The following is an 18,167-nucleotide window of genomic DNA, read 5'->3' as shown; positions in this document are numbered from 1 at the left end:
TCGACAAAACTCTGCAAAGGAGGTATCAAACAAGTTGAAAATCTATTTGGCAATAAGATTAATAATTAAAAAGTGTTCAAAACAAAATACTATGCATTGAAAATGAAGGAGCATCCCTCACTTCAAGAACATTTGAGCACTATTGGTTCTTTATTACAACAACTTGTTGCCCTTACTGGCCAGCATTGATGAAGACGACAAGAAGGATGTCCTCTTCTCTAATCTTGAGGACATAGATAGGTTCAAGGAAGTCCTCTCTACACTTAGACTGTCTAGGGAGATGACTTATGACAACATGATAGTAGTCCTTCATGACAAGCACAAGAGGTTAGAGGACCAAAACAAAGTGGTCCTCGATATGGAGAAAGGCTTCTTCTTAAGACAGAGAAGCAAGTTCAAAAGCAAGCTAGTGAATTGCACCTATTGAAGAAAATTGGGCCATATTAAAGACAAGTACTTCAAGAAAATGGCCAAGGAACAAGAAAAGAACCATGCAACCTAGGAAGATGTCTTGGAGGATCTAGAGGAGGTGGAGGAGGTGGATATACTGATTGCCAAACCACAAAGGAGATTTTGGTAGGCATGGGGCTGGAGAAGAAGAAGAGGCCCCAAATGAAGAAGGCATCATTTAAGGCAAAGCCCTGGAGAAACCAATTCCAGCTAAGAGGATACATAAGAGGAATAAATGGATTTGCCTCCCTCCTTAACCATGGTCCCAGGACTGGAGCACATGACTGAAATAGAGTTTATTACATTCATCACTGAGCCTATGAGCCACACCATATGTTGACCCATCACAATCTATGTAGGAATAGGAACCACTCTTATTTCATGTCGAATATGTGCAAAAGCCAGTGAGCATGCTAGAGGAAAGTCCAAAGCAACCGACAAAACTCCAACTGTCGAATATGTGCATGAGCCAGTGAATGTGCTACCGACAGACCCAAAGGTGCAAGCAAAGGAAAAAGTGCCTTCTCCACACCATCAGAACCATTTATGGAAATGCAAGCAGTAAAAAAGAAGACAAGAGACCAAAGCTTTTGCCCAAACTGGCAGGATGACAAAGCTGGCCCTTCAAGGAAGCATGGTAGAACTGAAGATGAAAAAGAACTAAGACCAAGGTACCAACTGAAGGATCCGACATTACAAATACCCAACCCTAAAAAGTCTCAAGAATGTACATATGTTGTGTTCCCTCATCACACATAGAGTCGAGCATGATTAACTACATGTCTTCCTTAGAGCATTGCTTAGGGGGAAGATACAAGGATGTACACTCATACACGGGTAAGCTACAAAAAGATGAAGACAATGAGAAACTAGTGTCATTATGCCATATTTAACTAGTTACATTCTCCTTCATAAATCAAATGCACAAACAAAAGTTAGCTCAACATGTGAAGAAAAAATCCATTATGCAAAAACAAAATTGCATGAAGAAGTGACAAAGAGAAGAAGCAACTAAGCAGGACCTTCGGGTATGAAACAAAATTATCAGACAACCTTAGAGGAGATCAATAGCCACCTCGATTCTATGAAGGAAGATTTTGATAAGAAGGTTTTAGAATTTCTGGCCTATGAAGACGAGACTCAAAGGTTGTAGGCCCAAGTTAGTGAGCACATCAAAGAGTTGCAAGCAGAGAGAAGGAAGATTGTGAACAAAAATTACAATAAGAAGTGGTAAAAGCACAAGAATTATATGACAAGCTACAATAGCAGATATAAGGAGACTTCAAGGCAAGCGAAAAATTAATTGAATTACGGATCACTAAATTGCATAAGGACGAAGAGATAAAGAAGCAAAGGATTGAATACCTTGAGAATGAGCAAAGAGAGTTGAACTAGCAATATGGCTAGCTAATCAAAGCACATAATGCAGAGATCAAAGAAAGAAACTAGCAGCTAGAGATGGCCATCAATAGCCACGATCAAGTGGTGATGCACCTCACAACGTAGGAATCAAAGACAGAATTAGGATGAGGTACTTCAATAAACAATGCTGCATCTAGAAACACAAATCAAAGTAGCACAAGATGCTACTACAAAGTATGATCAGCTTGCAGTGCATGGCCTACAAGGGAAGAGGGTATCACAAGGTTATTAACTAAAAAAGATCAAAGAATAGCCCAACTAGAGTAGTAACTAAGCTAGCAGCAGCTTACGCCATAGACTAAAGGACCAAATGTAAGGATGAAGCACCTTGGAGTGTGTTGTACAATTGGCTTCGCTCTTGTGGTGGTCCCTCGGGCCCGTTCTTAGACTCTAACATGTTTTTTTAGTGCACTAACCCCCTCTTTATTACAATATGACATGTACATTAATGAGGATCTAACTAGGGGGACCTTACATCTGTTCAACAAAATCTGGTCTCACAATGCTGACCCTACCCGGTAATGGCCATTTTTTATAATGATATATATCTTACAGATTATACAAGCATGTATACTCATGTCTCATGCCCCATAGTCCTTAACTTTTGATCATGGTGTGTAATACTAATGAACTCTAAAACTTTGGATAATAGGGATGAAATACTTGAGCTGTTTATGCCTCTTAACCTTCCCTTGCCAATTTTGAAACTCTCATTAACTCATTTCCTTGGTTCCAAACCTAGGGGGTACATAGAGACCTATGATATGTACAAATACCTAAGCTTATATGAGAGTACCCTATACCACCCTTACGATATCCTAAATCTTTAGCACATAAAATCAATAAGCATCTAGATAAAATTTTGATATTTGTGGTATATGATTTCTCACTTGAACAAATTGAATATCTTGCTATTATAACTCCTGAAGAAACTTAATACCTTCATAAATACCACTAAAGCCCCTCCACCTACAACTCTTGATAATGATAAGGAGGGGGAAAAGGCATAATCTTGCCTCAATCTTGCACATATCCACTCAATAGGCCTCTCTCCTCTAAGCTTCTTTAATCTCATTAGTAGTATGGATTTTTTAAGGATAATAACTTTCCTTAAAATTTGCAGCCTGTACAAATTTTTAGATAGGAAAATTCTCATTAGATATGAGTATGTGTGTCCTTACAAGTCTTCAAGAAGGCAATAATAATTGGTCAGTACATTGGTACATAAGTACAATGCTAGGTATACCTACATTTACACTCATGTCTCTAGGCTCATATCTATAGGCTTAAGTGTCTAGGCTCATGTGTGAAAGATCACATCTCACATGTATAGGTTTAATTCTTGTGGACTCATGCATCTAACATCTTTTTGTGTGGGACTGTGGGCTCACATCCCCAACCTAAGAGCTAGTTTGGATTGGTATTTAGAGTTTTTATTTTGGTTTTTTGGACTTGATGGGGATTGATTAAGGATCCTAATCCTAGTTAATGATTTTTATGCAAGTATTGAAGTATTTTTTAACTACTTTTTATTGGATTTGCATACCTCTAAGCTACCAATTCTTAACAATGCATATATTTTTTATGAAATTCATTAACATAATTAACTATCTATCCCAATCTAGTCCACACTAATGGAGATTATTACTCATGTTTCCAGAGTGGATTGCACTCATAATCACAATTTATAAGCTATTCCTTGACTTAATACAATGAAATCTAAGGCTTGAGGGGTCCAAAATCATGTAAATCACCAAATGAAATCATGGTTTTACTCTTCCAAGAGATGAAAATAGAATGCACTAATGCAACAAGCTTCAAATCAAAATCAAACACAAAAAACCTCCAAGACTTCAGATCAAAATCAAAATAGAATGCACTAATGGACTAACGCAATCAAATCTAAGCCTTAAGGGCTCAAAATCATACAAATCACCACAAGGAAATCAGGGTTTCTCCCTTCTAAGAGATGAAAATAGAATGCACTAATGCAACAAGCTTCAAATCAAATCAAAATAGAATGTAGTGATGCCAAAAGCTTCAAATCAAAATAGAATGCACTAACGCACTAATGCAACAAGCTTCAAATCAAAATCAAACACAACAAACCTCAAAGTCTTCAAACCCATGTAAATCACCAGTGAAACTAGGGTTTTATCCTTCTAAGAGATGAAAATAGAATGCCTTAATGCAACAAGATTCAAATAAAAATCAAACACAACAAACCTCCAAGTCTCCAAAATCGTATATTTTTTTTAGTGTGACCTCCTTATTAACACAGGCAATATTAGGTGATCCCAATAGCTTAGAATGGATGAAAGAATGGAGCTAAGCCCTAGGCTAGTCCCCAATAGCGATGCCAAATATGTTCAAGAGCTTACCTTAGCCTTGCCAAAGCATGTAACATTGGGCCATGCCTTAGAGCCATAATTGCAACTTCCCTATGTTGGTGTGCAACTAGCTCATCCTCATTTTGTTGTTATGCCAAAGTTATCCTTGCCGATGGGTTGAACGGAGAGCTTTCTTTGCCGATGGGTTGAATGGAGAGCTTTCTTTGCCTAGATGTAGGCAAATTAGCTCCTAGAGACGGTCCTTCATTGTTATATGTACATTATGTGTGCTATGTTAATACACATTATGTGTGCATATACTAGGAGGCTAACCCACATTAGGCTTGTGAGCATGGGAGCATGGGAACAAGCTCTAGTGGAGCATGGGTTAGGACTAACCTTAAGGGTTAAGGTTAGGGTCAGGCATCCAAGGGTCACACATGAGGAATGGAAAGTCAAGAGTCACTTGAGGGCCCTCCTATATAATAGGGGCATGGGGCACACTCAAGGGAGCTTGGAGGTTTGGGCTCCATGAGGCCAGGGCTATGTTATGCTCTCTTGTGTAGAGGTCCATATCTACTCATCTACCATTTCACACTTTAGCTACATGCTATTGGATTGGAGTTATACCTCTTGATGGTATGGGACATCAAGGTAGAGGTATGATGTATTTCATTTATTATTCATGTGTGCATCCCTTGGGCTCGGGGGTGGTTGGGTGGTAGAGTTTATGCCTGATTTATGCATGTTTATGCATAACAATTATCTAGAGAGATCTTAGGGTTTTAACAGTGGTATCAGAGCAATCTCTATTTAATTGTTGATTTTTTTTAGTAAATTTTAATATTTACTAATAAAATATTATTTTTTGTTGATTTGTGTTTATGAATTGCACTTGGATCATCGATATGGTGATTGGAACGTGTGTAACTACAATTCAATGGACGAATCGACGTTGCGGGGGAATACCGTGAGTTAATGCTATTTTTCCCTATTTTTTATGGTTAAAATCGAGCATTAATGGAATTTTTTACAAAAATACCATATGGTTTATGGTGGATATTTTTGTAGGATGGATTCCCTGAATTTCTAAAATTTTTAGAAATTTTTTCTTAATTTTTTAGGAATTTTTTGAGCATTTTTTTATTTAAAATGTATTTTTATACATTTTTTGCGGGTTTTTCCGCGGGAATGCGATCAAATTTCTGTCAATTTGCTACTGAAATTCAGTAGGGGACAGCGTGTTGATGTATAAATTGCTCTCCCGTGTGCGTGGGGTCCTCTCCGCCTCTCAAATCTGATTTTTCTTTCTCTTTTCCGGGTGAAAAATCTCTTTAAATTGATTTTCAAGCTTAAATCATAATTAATTATAATTATGATTAAAAGAAAGTTTAATTAAAAATCTTAATCAAAGATTAAGCTAATCTCTCTCTGATTAAGAGAGAGAGAGAGAAGAGATTGAGGAGAGATGGAAATGGAGAGATGGAAATGGAGAGGGGAGAAGAGAGATCTCATATCTCTCTCACTCTCATTCACGCAGGCGACGGGAGGGGAGGGGGGGGCGGGGGGGGCTGCACTGCAGCCGGGCGGAAAAAATCGCCCCCCCCCCCCCCCCCCCTAAAAAATCAAGTTGGCTATAAGCCATAAAAGTTATTTTTTTTTCATTTTTTCATTTTTTTTAAAAATGAGTTTTTTATTTAAAAAAAAAGCTTTTTGAATTTATTTCAAAAAAAGCTTGGAAAAAGCCTGGAAATTTTTGAAAATTACTGGATTTGAGTTAAAAAAACTCTGAAAATTTCTTGAAATTTTCTTATTGATAAATTTTGGCTTTTCATCTTCCGGAAAACCTTTGGCTTTCCGTTTTCCCGAAACCTTTTGGCTTTCCGAATTCCGGAAAAACTTTTGACCTTCCGTATTCCGGAAACCTTTGACCTTTCACATTCCGAATTTTTTTTTGTCTTTTCATTTTCCCAAAACTTTTGGCTTTCCGTATTCCGGGAAAACCGTTGGAATTCCGAAATTTTTTGACCGTTCGTATTCTGAATGCGTTCGGGGTTGATTAAAAATTTCAAAAAATTCCTAAAAATTAGTGGAAAATTAGACAAAGGTTATCTTAAATTTTGAAAAAATGTGGGGTTGGTGTTTGGCATGTGGTGTGTCCATTCGGGCTCCCGTGACCATTCAAATTCCTTTAAAATTATATTTTTTGACCCAGAAAATTAGAAAAATCCATTAAAATTAAAAATTTTCATTGGATTTGAGAATTGTCGGGCGGAATTGGAAATTTCGTGAACGATGGAATTCTCAGGAAAAATTAGGAATATTCTGAAATTATTTTTAGAAATCCTAAAAATTGGTATTTTAAAAATATCAATGGTATTTTGGCAAATTAAATTGCTAAAAATTTTCTGGAAAAATATAGATTTGGAATGCCATAAGATAGGTTTCGTGGAATTCAAAATTATCATATTTTGAGGTCCTATAAAATTAGGAAAAATTTAGAAAAAATCATGATAATTCTTTTTCTCGAGAATTTAATATTTTCGAGGGTTATTTAATGTTGAAGTACGTTTTCTCGTGCTGACATTAGATAGATGCGGGTTATTCGCATATTTTTAATACGATTATACCTCGTATTAATGGATATTTATGTTTGGATTAATTCTAAACGATGTATTCATGATTTTTTACCATTGTTTAGCCATTCTTTTTGGACATGTTCCTTAATTTCTTTTGATGGCTATAATTTACGTTCAAAGTGTGTTTCACCTTTGACACTTTTTCATGATAATCTATTTTGGCACTTATTAAAGTGTGGTTTGTGCTTATTTTCTTAAGCCTCTATCATGGGTTAGTTGATCGGTTTGTTTTGGTGGATTTTTATTGGATATTTTCCAAGTTTTATATGGACTCATCAAGTTCTGCCTAGATCACTTGTGTCTAGGGGTTTTCTTATTGAGAGTGTTACACACATGTGTTTCACTTGCTTACTTTGGAGTTTTGCTTGAACGACACAACGTTCATATACTCCGGATTGATGAGTTGGCCACCAATTTTAATGCTTCTTTTGGCATGATTTATGTCCATTAGATGGTATGCATTGATTTTTATGATCAACTATGGTTTTTATGGATTCAAGGAGCTTCTATGCTTTTATCCATGGTTTTATAATAAGGATCTTTTGATCTTTTGATTAATTACATGTGCTTTGAAGGTAGCATTTGCCTTCGTTTTTTGCACGTAATTTTGGAGTATATTTCTTATACTCTTATATATATTCCAACTCGGATACCTAGTTGCTTATATATCTAGGTGAGTTATTTTTCTACCCTAACTTTATTGTGTTTTGGTTTGGGTAGTTATCATTAGAAAGGCGCCAATAATACAATTTCTTTTCTAATGATGTACTCATAAGGAATTATTCCTTCATGTAGTCTCAAGTATATAGAGATAGGTTTAGTATGTGAAAGTCTGGATAAGGCCATCTTATTCCTTTTATACAGGATTTTATTTATATTTTTCTAGACGGCATACTAGGGAGTTTCAAATTGTTAAGGTATGTATGGGTGGTATCATGGTGGTATGGGACGCTAGGGATCCCTCACATATATTATCTTATGGGATAATTTGGGCTCAAGATTGTTGCTTTGCTTACATCACTTAGCATGTTGACCTCAACATTCATAGACAATCTTATTTTCTAAATTCACTAGAAGTTATAATGTGGGCATTCTCTAGATAAACATCTTTTATCTATAGCCTACATGTTTTGATGAGGGTAATCTCATCGGCATTTTCAATTGTTGAAATCTCTTTCTTTAGAGTTCAAACAAGTTTATCTTGTTGTGTTCGGATAAGGAAATTTGGATTCTTCCTTTGTTGGCATTTCTTTCTTTAGTTCCGTACTTTAGGTGATTTACACAATCAACCTGATAGGTTTACGGATGGATATATATGACTCATCGAGACGTTGATGATTCTCTATATTGATATGGGTAACTCGAGACGTCGATTATTCCATATGCAGATGTGGGTATGTCGGGGCGCCGATGAATCCCTGGTTTCTGCTGTTATAATGCCATGTTTTCCTACTTTATTCCGAATGGTTTACAACGAGGAAGTTATTTTGAATGTGAATTGTTCTGATCATCCGCAATAGTCTGATGGGCAAACAGACTGTATGAATCAGATTATAGTGTATATGCTTTGTGCATATGTCTCTAGAAAATCATCATATTGGGAAATATCTTCCAATGATGGAATTTGCCTATAATAGTTCTAAATTTACGGCTATTATTTTTTAGTCCGTGCATACTTATGTATGGGTATCAACTCAGGGCACCTATTGATGTCAGTCTTAAGGACATCGAGCTTGATGCATCGAGGGATTTCTTGCGAGATATGTAGGAAATTCTGACCGAAGCTCGGGATTCTATCAGGAGTGCTCATGATAGGGCACGGTTTTATGCTGATAGGGGATGCTCATCTCGGTTTTTTGAACCAGGAGCGTTGGTTTATTTTAATGTTCCTAAAGATTTTCAGACTTTGTCAATGGAAAAATGCTCGAATTTATCTCCTAGATATTGTGGTCCATTTCGAGTTATATATCGGATTGGCACGGTTGTGTATGAACTAAAACTATCTCCAATTGTTAGAGTTCATCCAGTCTTTCATATCGATAGATTGAAAGGGAAATTGGGAGGTGAGGATGACACAGTCACTCCTCAAGAACTCGTTGAAGTCGATGAATTATCCTATGTTCCACATGAACCTGATAAGGTACTTGAATTCAGGGAAAGGAAACTTTGTAGTTGACTAATCCCTGAGGTTAAAATTAGGTGGAAAGATAGGGAAATTGAGGATTCGACTTTGGAGTTGGTTGAGATTGTTCAGCACAGTTCTCCTTCTTTTCATTGCAAGAGTGCAATGTTTTGAGAGAGGGGAAGTATGTTATATGTACATTATGTGTGCTATGTTATATACACATTATGTGTGCATATACTAGGAGGCTAACCCACATTAGGCTTGTGAGCATGGGAGCATGGGAACAAGCTCTAGTGGAGCATGGGTTAGGACTAACCTTAAGGGTTAAGGTTAGGGTCAGGCATCCAAGGGTCACACATGAGGAATGGAAAGTCAAGAGTCACTTGAGGGCCCTCCTATATAATAGGGGCATGGGGCACACTCAAGGGAGCTTGGAGGTTTGGGCTCCATGAGGCCAGGGCTATGTTATGCTCTCTTGTGTAGAGGTCCATATCTACTCATCTACCATTTCACACTTTAGCTACATGCTATTGGATTGGAGTTATACCTCTTGATGGTATGGGACATCAAGGTAGAGGTATGATGTATTTCATTTATTATTCATGTGTGCATCCCTTGGGCTCGGGGGTGGTTGGGTGGTAGAGTTTATGCCTGATTTATGCATGTTTATGCATAACAATTATCTAGAGAGATCTTAGGGTTTTAACATTCATGATGGGGTGAAGGGAGATCTCTCATTGCCTAGATGGAGGCAAATAGAGATGGTCCTTTGTGATGGTTTTCTCTCACAAAATGCAAGGGAAGAAGAGGAAGCTAATGCAAGTAGAGAACCTCTACAAACATTCCTATCTAGCAAGCATCCATCAATTATGAAAGATTCAATAGAGCACAAGCAAGAGTACAGAAGAAGGGGGGACTCACAAGTATTCTATTATAAAAGAATGATTATCTATTCTATTCAATAGAGCACAAGCAAGCAAGAGTACAGAAGAAGGGGAGACTCACAAGTATTCTATTATAAAAGAATGATTATCTATTGCTTATTGTAAAAAAATGACATATACAATTGACCAGTTTTTACGCTAGATCAGCTAAACTTAAAAATGGTCCGGCTTCTCTTATTAGTCTTGAGCAAGTATGTACACGGAGTCCTTATACTTCCCTATTTGACATTAAACACAAGGTAAGGTCGCTTTATATGTTCCAGAATTGTGTTACAACGGATAAGTGCCCGTTCAAGTGGGTAAGATGGCAAGTGCCTTATGGTAGAGGGTGGGTGAAACTATGTTCACCCACACCTTATGGTAGGTAGGGCAGATACAGAGTGGTTAACAATAGGTATAGAGAATCTTAGGATAGGTGTAGAGAATGTAATTCGGCCCATGAAGGTGGATTTAGCTAAAAAAACGTCTCAATGGTGTTAATTTACCAATTTTGAAGAAATGGAAAGGAAAATAGACTCAAAATCCTATGAAGCTACATGATTATAATGAGTTAGCATGCATCTACATAAAGTGAAAGCCTTGAAGAAATAATCTATACATAGAAAATTTATAGTTTTTTTAAATACTGAATGTAGCAAAAAATTCTATAATAGCCTTGCCTTTGGGGAGACGATGTTTGGATAACTTTTGTGTTGTATTTGAAACACATTTAAAATTTTATTTAAGATAAAGATTTAAAATCTTTAAATTATGACTATATTTTGTATTCTTTTTTAGTAATTGATGTTTTTTCACCTAATATCTTATGTTGAGAGAATTTTCCTAGAAGAAAGTTCCTTGAAACATTGCAGTAATTGAGAAATGGTATTTTTTACAAAAGTCTCTAGAATTCACAAAAATGGCTATTTGTTTACAAAACTAGTGTTAAGAGAAGGGTGGAAGTAGTGGAGACCTTTAGGATTTTAGGAATCCCTCAATGATGAATCACATTAAATTTTTTTTAACAAGACTGCTTAAAGCTTTAAAAATTGTTAAAGGTTATAATCCTAATCATAATATCCTTTATATTAAACTATAGTCACTTTCTTCCTTGGAAATCATTGTCTAGTTTACTTTAATTTCGTAAAGATCGTTTTTTTCTAGAAATCTATAGATATCATCCAGGGTAATTAGAAAAAGGGGAAAAAATACACAATTTGATGATAAAATATAAATCTAAGCTTTAAGTTCATTTAGTTATGACTTTTACTCAACAATAACAAGATGGTACATCGTAAGCTAGAATTAGTGCATAGTTTAAAACTCTCATGAGTGTACCTTAAGTATGCAAATGTATGAAGAACATGTTGCAGAACGTGAAGAATATCTTAAAGTAAAAGTCATGTTATGATACATGTTGAAAAATTATAAGGGGTCATTATGGTGTGACAAAAAGAACCGTTTGTTGTAAGAAGTAAATCCTTGCTCTATCTAAGATCAAATGATTGTTTGCAATTTGAAAGTACTTGTGCTTATATTGAAAGATTGTAAAACTTGCAAAAGCTCTCTCTAATCAAATGAAAACATTACGTATAAACATACAATATATGTATGCATACATACATGTATATATATATAGATGTGTGTGTGTGTGTGTGTGTGTGTGTGTGTGTGTGTGTATGTGTGGACACAAACAAATGCATGCACACCTATGAACACACACATAGATCACATACATGTAAACAATCAATGGATTTACAAGAGAAAATTGTCTTGCACTTCATTGTAGAGTGAGAACATTTATGATATATTTTGGCATGATTTCAAAGGTGTTGGTGGTCTTTTTGAGGCTCCACTTGTATGAATACTGTGTAATACACAATTTCCTTTTCGAGTTGTAACTTTCTTTTACACCAAACATGAGGTACATGATTGACATGCTAGGCCAACCCTAGTTCTCTAATCACAAAGGCACCCAAGTCTTTAGAAGCAAGCAATATATATGGGCAAGCTATAATAAACTAAAGGAAAGGGGAAGAAGATGCACTTTAAGGCGAGAAAAGTGCTCAATCTTCTAAATAATGCTATATAAGCGCCATAAAAAGTAAATCGATATAGGGTAACTTGGCTTAATGGTCCTCATATCGATGATATAATATATGTGCACTTCTAGGGAGGCTATGCTTAATGATTGACCTTGGAGTGGTGTGGTGATCTCTCTACTAATTGAAAGGTGAGCTTCCTCTCTCCAAAACAAAACCACTTGCATGAAGATCTTTAATCTCAACATTAGTGAGGCTTGTCTTGGTGGCAATAACATGCCAAATTCTAGGAGACAGACCATGTGGCCCCAAGACCTTGGACGTATCCAGAGCCCATGAGTGTGTGTTGGTGGAGTTGCATAACCATATAAAAGTCTTAACTACACCACCAGGGTATCGATGGTGACCCCAAAAACCAGGTGTAGGAACACCCTCATCTGCAGACTTCGCAGAAGGATTGATCAATTTCCCATACCTCATTTTTCTCTCCGAAATAATCCAAAACACGTGACCATGCTATGCGGTTTAGTTCTTGAAATAGCCCACATGGTTTTGTTGACATTTGCCTCCACAACATCCATACTGAATTGCCTTTGTGGCATACGTGGACCCACTCACCGATTCACTGTTATGGTCACGTGCTCTTGCCTGTGCCAAATGGGCCACCAACACTATGGTTCTTGTCATGAGTTTAGATAATGTCTCTCCATGATGTAATTGTAGAGTTCCTAGTTCTTGGAGAATGCGGTCCTCATAGTTGCCTGGCCTAAAGGTTTAGACAAAGGTGTCCATCATAGTAGCCCAGTCTGCAAAATGATTAGCTGGGAATTGGATGAACCACTTATCTACAAAACTTTCAAGTGTGGACAGAAAGAGAGCCACATAGGCATCTTCCCTTTCCAAGCCTCTGTTCCTACACATGGAGAGGAAACACCGCGCATGGTCGTCCACATCTTTTGAAGCAGAGCCTTTGAAGATGGGAAGTTTCATTGACCCGGCCCCAACACTATGGAAAGAGGGGATTTCCTTGGTTGTTGCCGGGGTTGTTACCTTGGTTGTTGTCGAGGTTGTTACCTTGGCTACCTTAGTTTGTTGCCACAGTTGTTACGTGGTTGTTTCCAAGATGAGGGTTACCAAGATTTGTAGTAGCCATGGGTAGAGGTGGAGGAAGAGTTCTGGATGGTACAAAATTAACCTTCCTACGACTATAGCAACGTATAGACAGAGGACTCTTGATTGGACTGGCCGTATTAGCATGAGAACGTGTGTATTAGGCAGCATGCAAACACTATACTATTATATGGACTCAACAAGAACTCCTGAAACACTAGAGTTTCCCAACAAGATCGCTAAATTTTTAGCGTACCTATAGCACACCTCTTTGCGTGGGAGGAATGCCTAAGAGAGTGTACACCATAGTGAACACAGCGTCCCCTCTATGACTGTATGCTCTCAGGGGTCATCACAAACTAGGAGAGACATGAGCTAAGGAGCGCATGCATAGCTCGCTAGCATAGCAAACACACACACATGAGCAAGAACACAAATGAAAAAGAACATAGATGAGCAAGAACAGTGAGAGTGGTGAGAACACCAGAACAAAAAAATAGATGAGACTAGTATTGCTAGAATGATCCCCATCACACAATCCCATATCCCTTTGTACAATGCCACTTGGCCTTTGGACTGGTCCAAGGGTGACCATCAAGTGGCCATGCTGCCACTACCGAGAGGAGCGTGGTGTTCATCAAGTGAGCACAAGAGACAAGTGGTGCATCATTGTAGTGTCAGTGCAAGTGGTGCATCATTGTAGTGTCAGTGCAAGTGAGTGTCAGTGCAAGTGGGGCAAGTGGTGCGCTAGCCTAGGTGTGTCAATGCAATGAGCTAGACCGGTCCAAGGTAGCTGGCACTTTGTTTGGTCCAAAAGTGATGAGCTAGACTGGTGCAAGGTTAGTTGGCACTTTTGTCTCGTCCAAAAAGTGAAGGACGAAGGTGGCCACATGAGTGGGCAGCCAGGGTTTCTACACAAGGTAAGGCCGCTTTACAGTTCGAGTGGGTAAGATGGTAAGCACCAAATGGTAGGTAGGGTGGGTGAAACCATGTTCACCCACACCTTATGGTAGGTAGGGCAGGTGAAACCATGTTCAACTATACAGAGTGGTTAACAATAGGTATAAAGAATCTTAGGATAGGTGTAGAGAAGCAATTTGGCACAAGTCTTGTAATTCGGCCCATGAACGTGGATTTAGCTAAAAAAATGTCTCAATGGTGTTAATTTACCAATTTTGAAGAAATGGAAAGGAAAATAGACTCAAAATCCTATGAAGCTACATGATTATAATGAGTTAGCATGCATCTACATAAAGTAAAAGCCTTGAAAAAATAATCTATACATAGAAAATTTATAGTTTTTTTAAATACTAAAAGTAGCAAAAATGCTATAATAGCCTTGCCCTTGGGTAGACGATGGTAGGATAACTTTTATGTTGTATTTGAAACACTCTTAAAATTTTATTTAAGGTAAAGATTAAAAATATTTAAATGATGACTATGTTTTGTATTCTTTTTCAGAAGTAATTGATGTTTTTTCACCTAATATCTTATGTTGAGAGCATTTTCCTAGAAGAAAGTTCCTTGAAACATTGCAGTAATTGAGAAACGGTATTTTTTTACAAAAGTCTCTAGAATTCACAAAAATGGCTATTTGTTTACAAAACTAGTGTTAAGAGAAGGGTGGAAGTAGTGGAGACCTTTAGGACTTTAGGAATCCCTCGATGATAAATCACATTTAAAAAAAAACTAACAAGACTCCACAAAGCTTTAAAAATGGTTAAAGGTTATAATCTTAATCATCATAATATCCTTTATATTAAACTACAGTCACTTTCTTCTTGGAAATCATTGTCCAGTTTACTTTAATTTCTTAAAGATTGTTTTTTTCTAGCACCCTATAGATCTATAGATATCATCCAGTGTAATTAGAAAAAGGGGAAAAGATAACACAATTTTATGACGAAATATAAATCTAAGCTTTAAGTCCATTTAGTTATGACTTTTACTCAAGAATGACAAGATGGTACATTGCAAGCTAGAATTAGTGCATAGTTTAAAACTCTCATGAGTGTACGTACCGTAAGTATGCAAATGTATGAAGAACATGTTGTAGAACGTGAAGAATATCTTAAAGTAAAAGTCACGCCGCCATGATACATATTGAAAAATTATAAGGGGTCATTATGGTGTGACGAAAAGAACCCTTTGTTGTAAGAAGTAAATCCGTGCTCTATCTAAGATCAAATGATTGCTTGTTGCAATTTGAAAGTACTTGTGCTTACATTGAAAGATTGTAAAACTTGCCAAAGCTCTCTCTATCAAACGAAAAGATTACATGTAAACATACAATAGATGTATGCATACATACATGTATATATATATATACATACATAAATACATGTTTTTGTGTGTGCCTGTGTTGACACACAAACAAATGCATTCACACCTATGAACACGCACATAAATCACATACATGTAAACAATCAATGGATTTACAAGAGAAAATTGTCTTGCATCTCATTGTAGAGTGAGAACATTTATGATATATTTTGGCATGATTCGAGTGGTGTTGGTGGTCTTTTTGAGGCTCCACTTGTATGAATAATACGCAATTTCCTTTTTGAGTTGTAACTTTCTTTTGCACCAAACATGAGGTACATGATTGACATGCTAGGCCAACCCTACTTCTCTAATCACAAAGCCACCCACGCTAGTCTTTAGAGGCCAGCAATATAGATGGCAAGCTATCATAAGCTGAAGGAAAGGGGAAGAAAATGCACTTTAAAAGCGAGGAAAGTGCTCAATCTTCTTTATAAACAATGCTATATAAGAAGCGCCATAACAAGTAAAATCGATAACTTGGCTTAATGATCCTCATATGGATGATATAATATATGTGCACTTCTAGGGTGGCTATGCTAATAATAATGGGGGCTTATGCATTGGTTTTGGTGGTACTAGTAGCTAGCTTTGGGTGTTGTGCTATGAAGGCTAATGCTGCTGCTGCTTTATATGGTGATGGGGTGGTGAGGTACACGTGGGAGGTGCAGTATGAGTTCTGGTCACCGGATTGTGTAGAGAAGGTGGTGATCGGCATCAACGGCCAATTCCCAGGCCCTTCAATCCGAGGCCGTGTTGGCGACACCCTTGAAATCCAAGTGCACAACCTTCTCCCCTCTGAGTCCCTCTCCATCCACTGGCATGGTATTAGACAGGTACCCTCACCCACAATATCTCTTCATAATCCCCATCTTTATGGTTTTAGCCCTAGCATTAATCGAAAAGCTAGCTTCGATCCTTATTAGATTATAGCTCGCATATCACCATAGTTATCCTCTTCTTGTTGTTCTTCTAGTGGACCTGATTAATTAATTATCCAATATTGAGCCCAATTGGCTTTATTGAATTTTCCTGCTTAGATGTATTTGAGCTGTCTTCATTAGCTCCACATTAATTAGAGATTGGCAGATCAGATCGGAACGCCTTGGGCAGATGGAGCAGCATCCGTCACACAGTGTGCAATCAATTCCGGGGAGACATTCGTTTACAGATTCAAGCTGGATAAGGTACAATTAAGATGTATTCATTCCTCAATACTAGATTCATATATATTATTGATGCGTTAATTAGCACTGCAACTAATCTTTATTTAGCAATTATATATCGGCGACGTTAAGTACAGCTACCTTATGTCTGCGATCGTATGATAAGTACTGAGATTAGTTGATGACTAAATATTATTACAACTTGTGAGAGCTTGATCTGGTCGGGATTTTAATCTTATAAGTGGTGAACTACATATATTATAGGCTGGGACATACTCCTACTATGGATTCAATGGACTGCAGCGCTCTGCGGGGCTGTATGGTATGCTGATTGTGGATGGTGAGAAAGAACCATTCGAGTACGATGGCGAGTTCAGCTTGCTGCTTTCAGACTGGTGGCACAAGTCCGTCCAAGAGCAGTCGCGTGGGCTGCAGTCACGCTTGCCTCAGTTCCGCTGGGTTGGAGAGCCCCAGGTGATTGCAGAATATCGGCTACTAATCAATCAATCGATCTCCTTAATTGCATGGCGTTAGGGTTTTGATACACTGTTTGAGGGTGGGCGCAAAAGAGTTAAGCAGTAATTAATCTCCTTAATTCGATGATGATGATGATGATATATTATGGTGGTGGATTTTGTAGTCATTGCTGATCAATGGGAGGGGGAGGTATGATTGCGGCGTGGTGCCTAAGGGAGTGGCAGGCTCGGGAGACACAAAAACTTGCGACTCGAGCAGCCCGCACTGCTCACCTCCTTTTGTCATGTCTGTGCAGCGTGGCAAAACATACCGCCTCCGAATCGCAAGCGTTGCATCCATCTCCTCTCTCAACTTCCTCATTGAGGTAATATATAATATTAGTTCTCCACACCGCCCTTATGGAGCCGGGGTGAGAGTCGAGCAGACTCGGTCTGAGACTCGAACAGAGAAACGTGTCTCCAGTTTCAGAGACGGTTTCACTACTTCTGTAAAGCATTACCCAAGAAGACCCATAAGCTGGGCACCCCTTTCCTTCCACGTGGTGGCTAGAGGAGGATTTCCTTCCAAGTGGTGGCTAGAGGAGGAGGAGGAGAAGGAGGAGATGGTTTTAGAGGAGAGTAACATAAGAGGAAGGTGGAAAACTTGTGCGTAATAAAATATATATATATATATATATAAAAGTTAATTCCATGTTTAATTAATTAGTTATAAGGTCTCCTCTCAATGCGTAGCTATTCTCATTTAGATGCCCTTATGTGTGTGGTACATTGTCAATTCCACGACAAGAGAAAGGCTAGAAGTGTAAAATATGACCATCACCATTTATTATTATTATTACTACTGCTGCTGCTACTATTTATATTGAAAAGTTTATTAAATTTGATTTTTATATATCATATGAATTTTTGCAGAAGCATAAGCTAACAGTTGTCGAGGCAGATGGCAACTACGTGGAGCCTGTGGATGTGGATGACCTTGATGTGTATGTTGGCCAATCATACTCGGTGTTGCTAAGCACCAACCAATTCCCCGGGCGCAACTATTGGGCCACCCTCAACGTGCGTGGGCGGCTTCCTCAAACGCCCACCCACCTCGCCATCCTCAACTACTACCCTAGCCGCCCCACAACACCCCCAACCACACTGCCACCTAAAGTCCCCT

At 37.9% G+C, this 18,167-nt stretch overlaps 1 protein-coding gene across 1 annotated transcript in view; it reads left to right on the top strand.

The window, feature by feature from the left end:
* Nucleotides 1-15,748: 15,748 nt before the first annotated feature.
* Nucleotides 15,749-18,167, top strand: part of LOC147622841 (L-ascorbate oxidase-like) — a 4,095-nt gene continuing 1,676 nt past the window's right edge. The window contains exons 1-5 of the mRNA XM_086822478.1: nt 15,749-16,199; nt 16,458-16,550; nt 16,794-17,003; nt 17,170-17,370; nt 17,918-18,167. The exon at nt 17,918-18,167 is cut by the window's right edge and continues 49 nt beyond it. Of these exons, the coding sequence (XP_086678604.1) occupies nt 15,879-16,199; nt 16,458-16,550; nt 16,794-17,003; nt 17,170-17,370; nt 17,918-18,167 (1,075 nt within the window). The 5' untranslated portion in view covers nt 15,749-15,878. The remainder of the gene's footprint in view (nt 16,200-16,457; nt 16,551-16,793; nt 17,004-17,169; nt 17,371-17,917) is intronic.

The sequence above is a fragment of the Cibotium barometz genome, chromosome 28, assembly GCF_041138505.1.
Source record: "Cibotium barometz isolate CiBa-2024 chromosome 28, ASM4113850v1, whole genome shotgun sequence".
NCBI classification, from domain to species: domain Eukaryota; kingdom Viridiplantae; phylum Streptophyta; class Polypodiopsida; order Cyatheales; family Cibotiaceae; genus Cibotium; species Cibotium barometz.
This window is presented reverse-complemented; position numbering and strand designations above follow the sequence as displayed.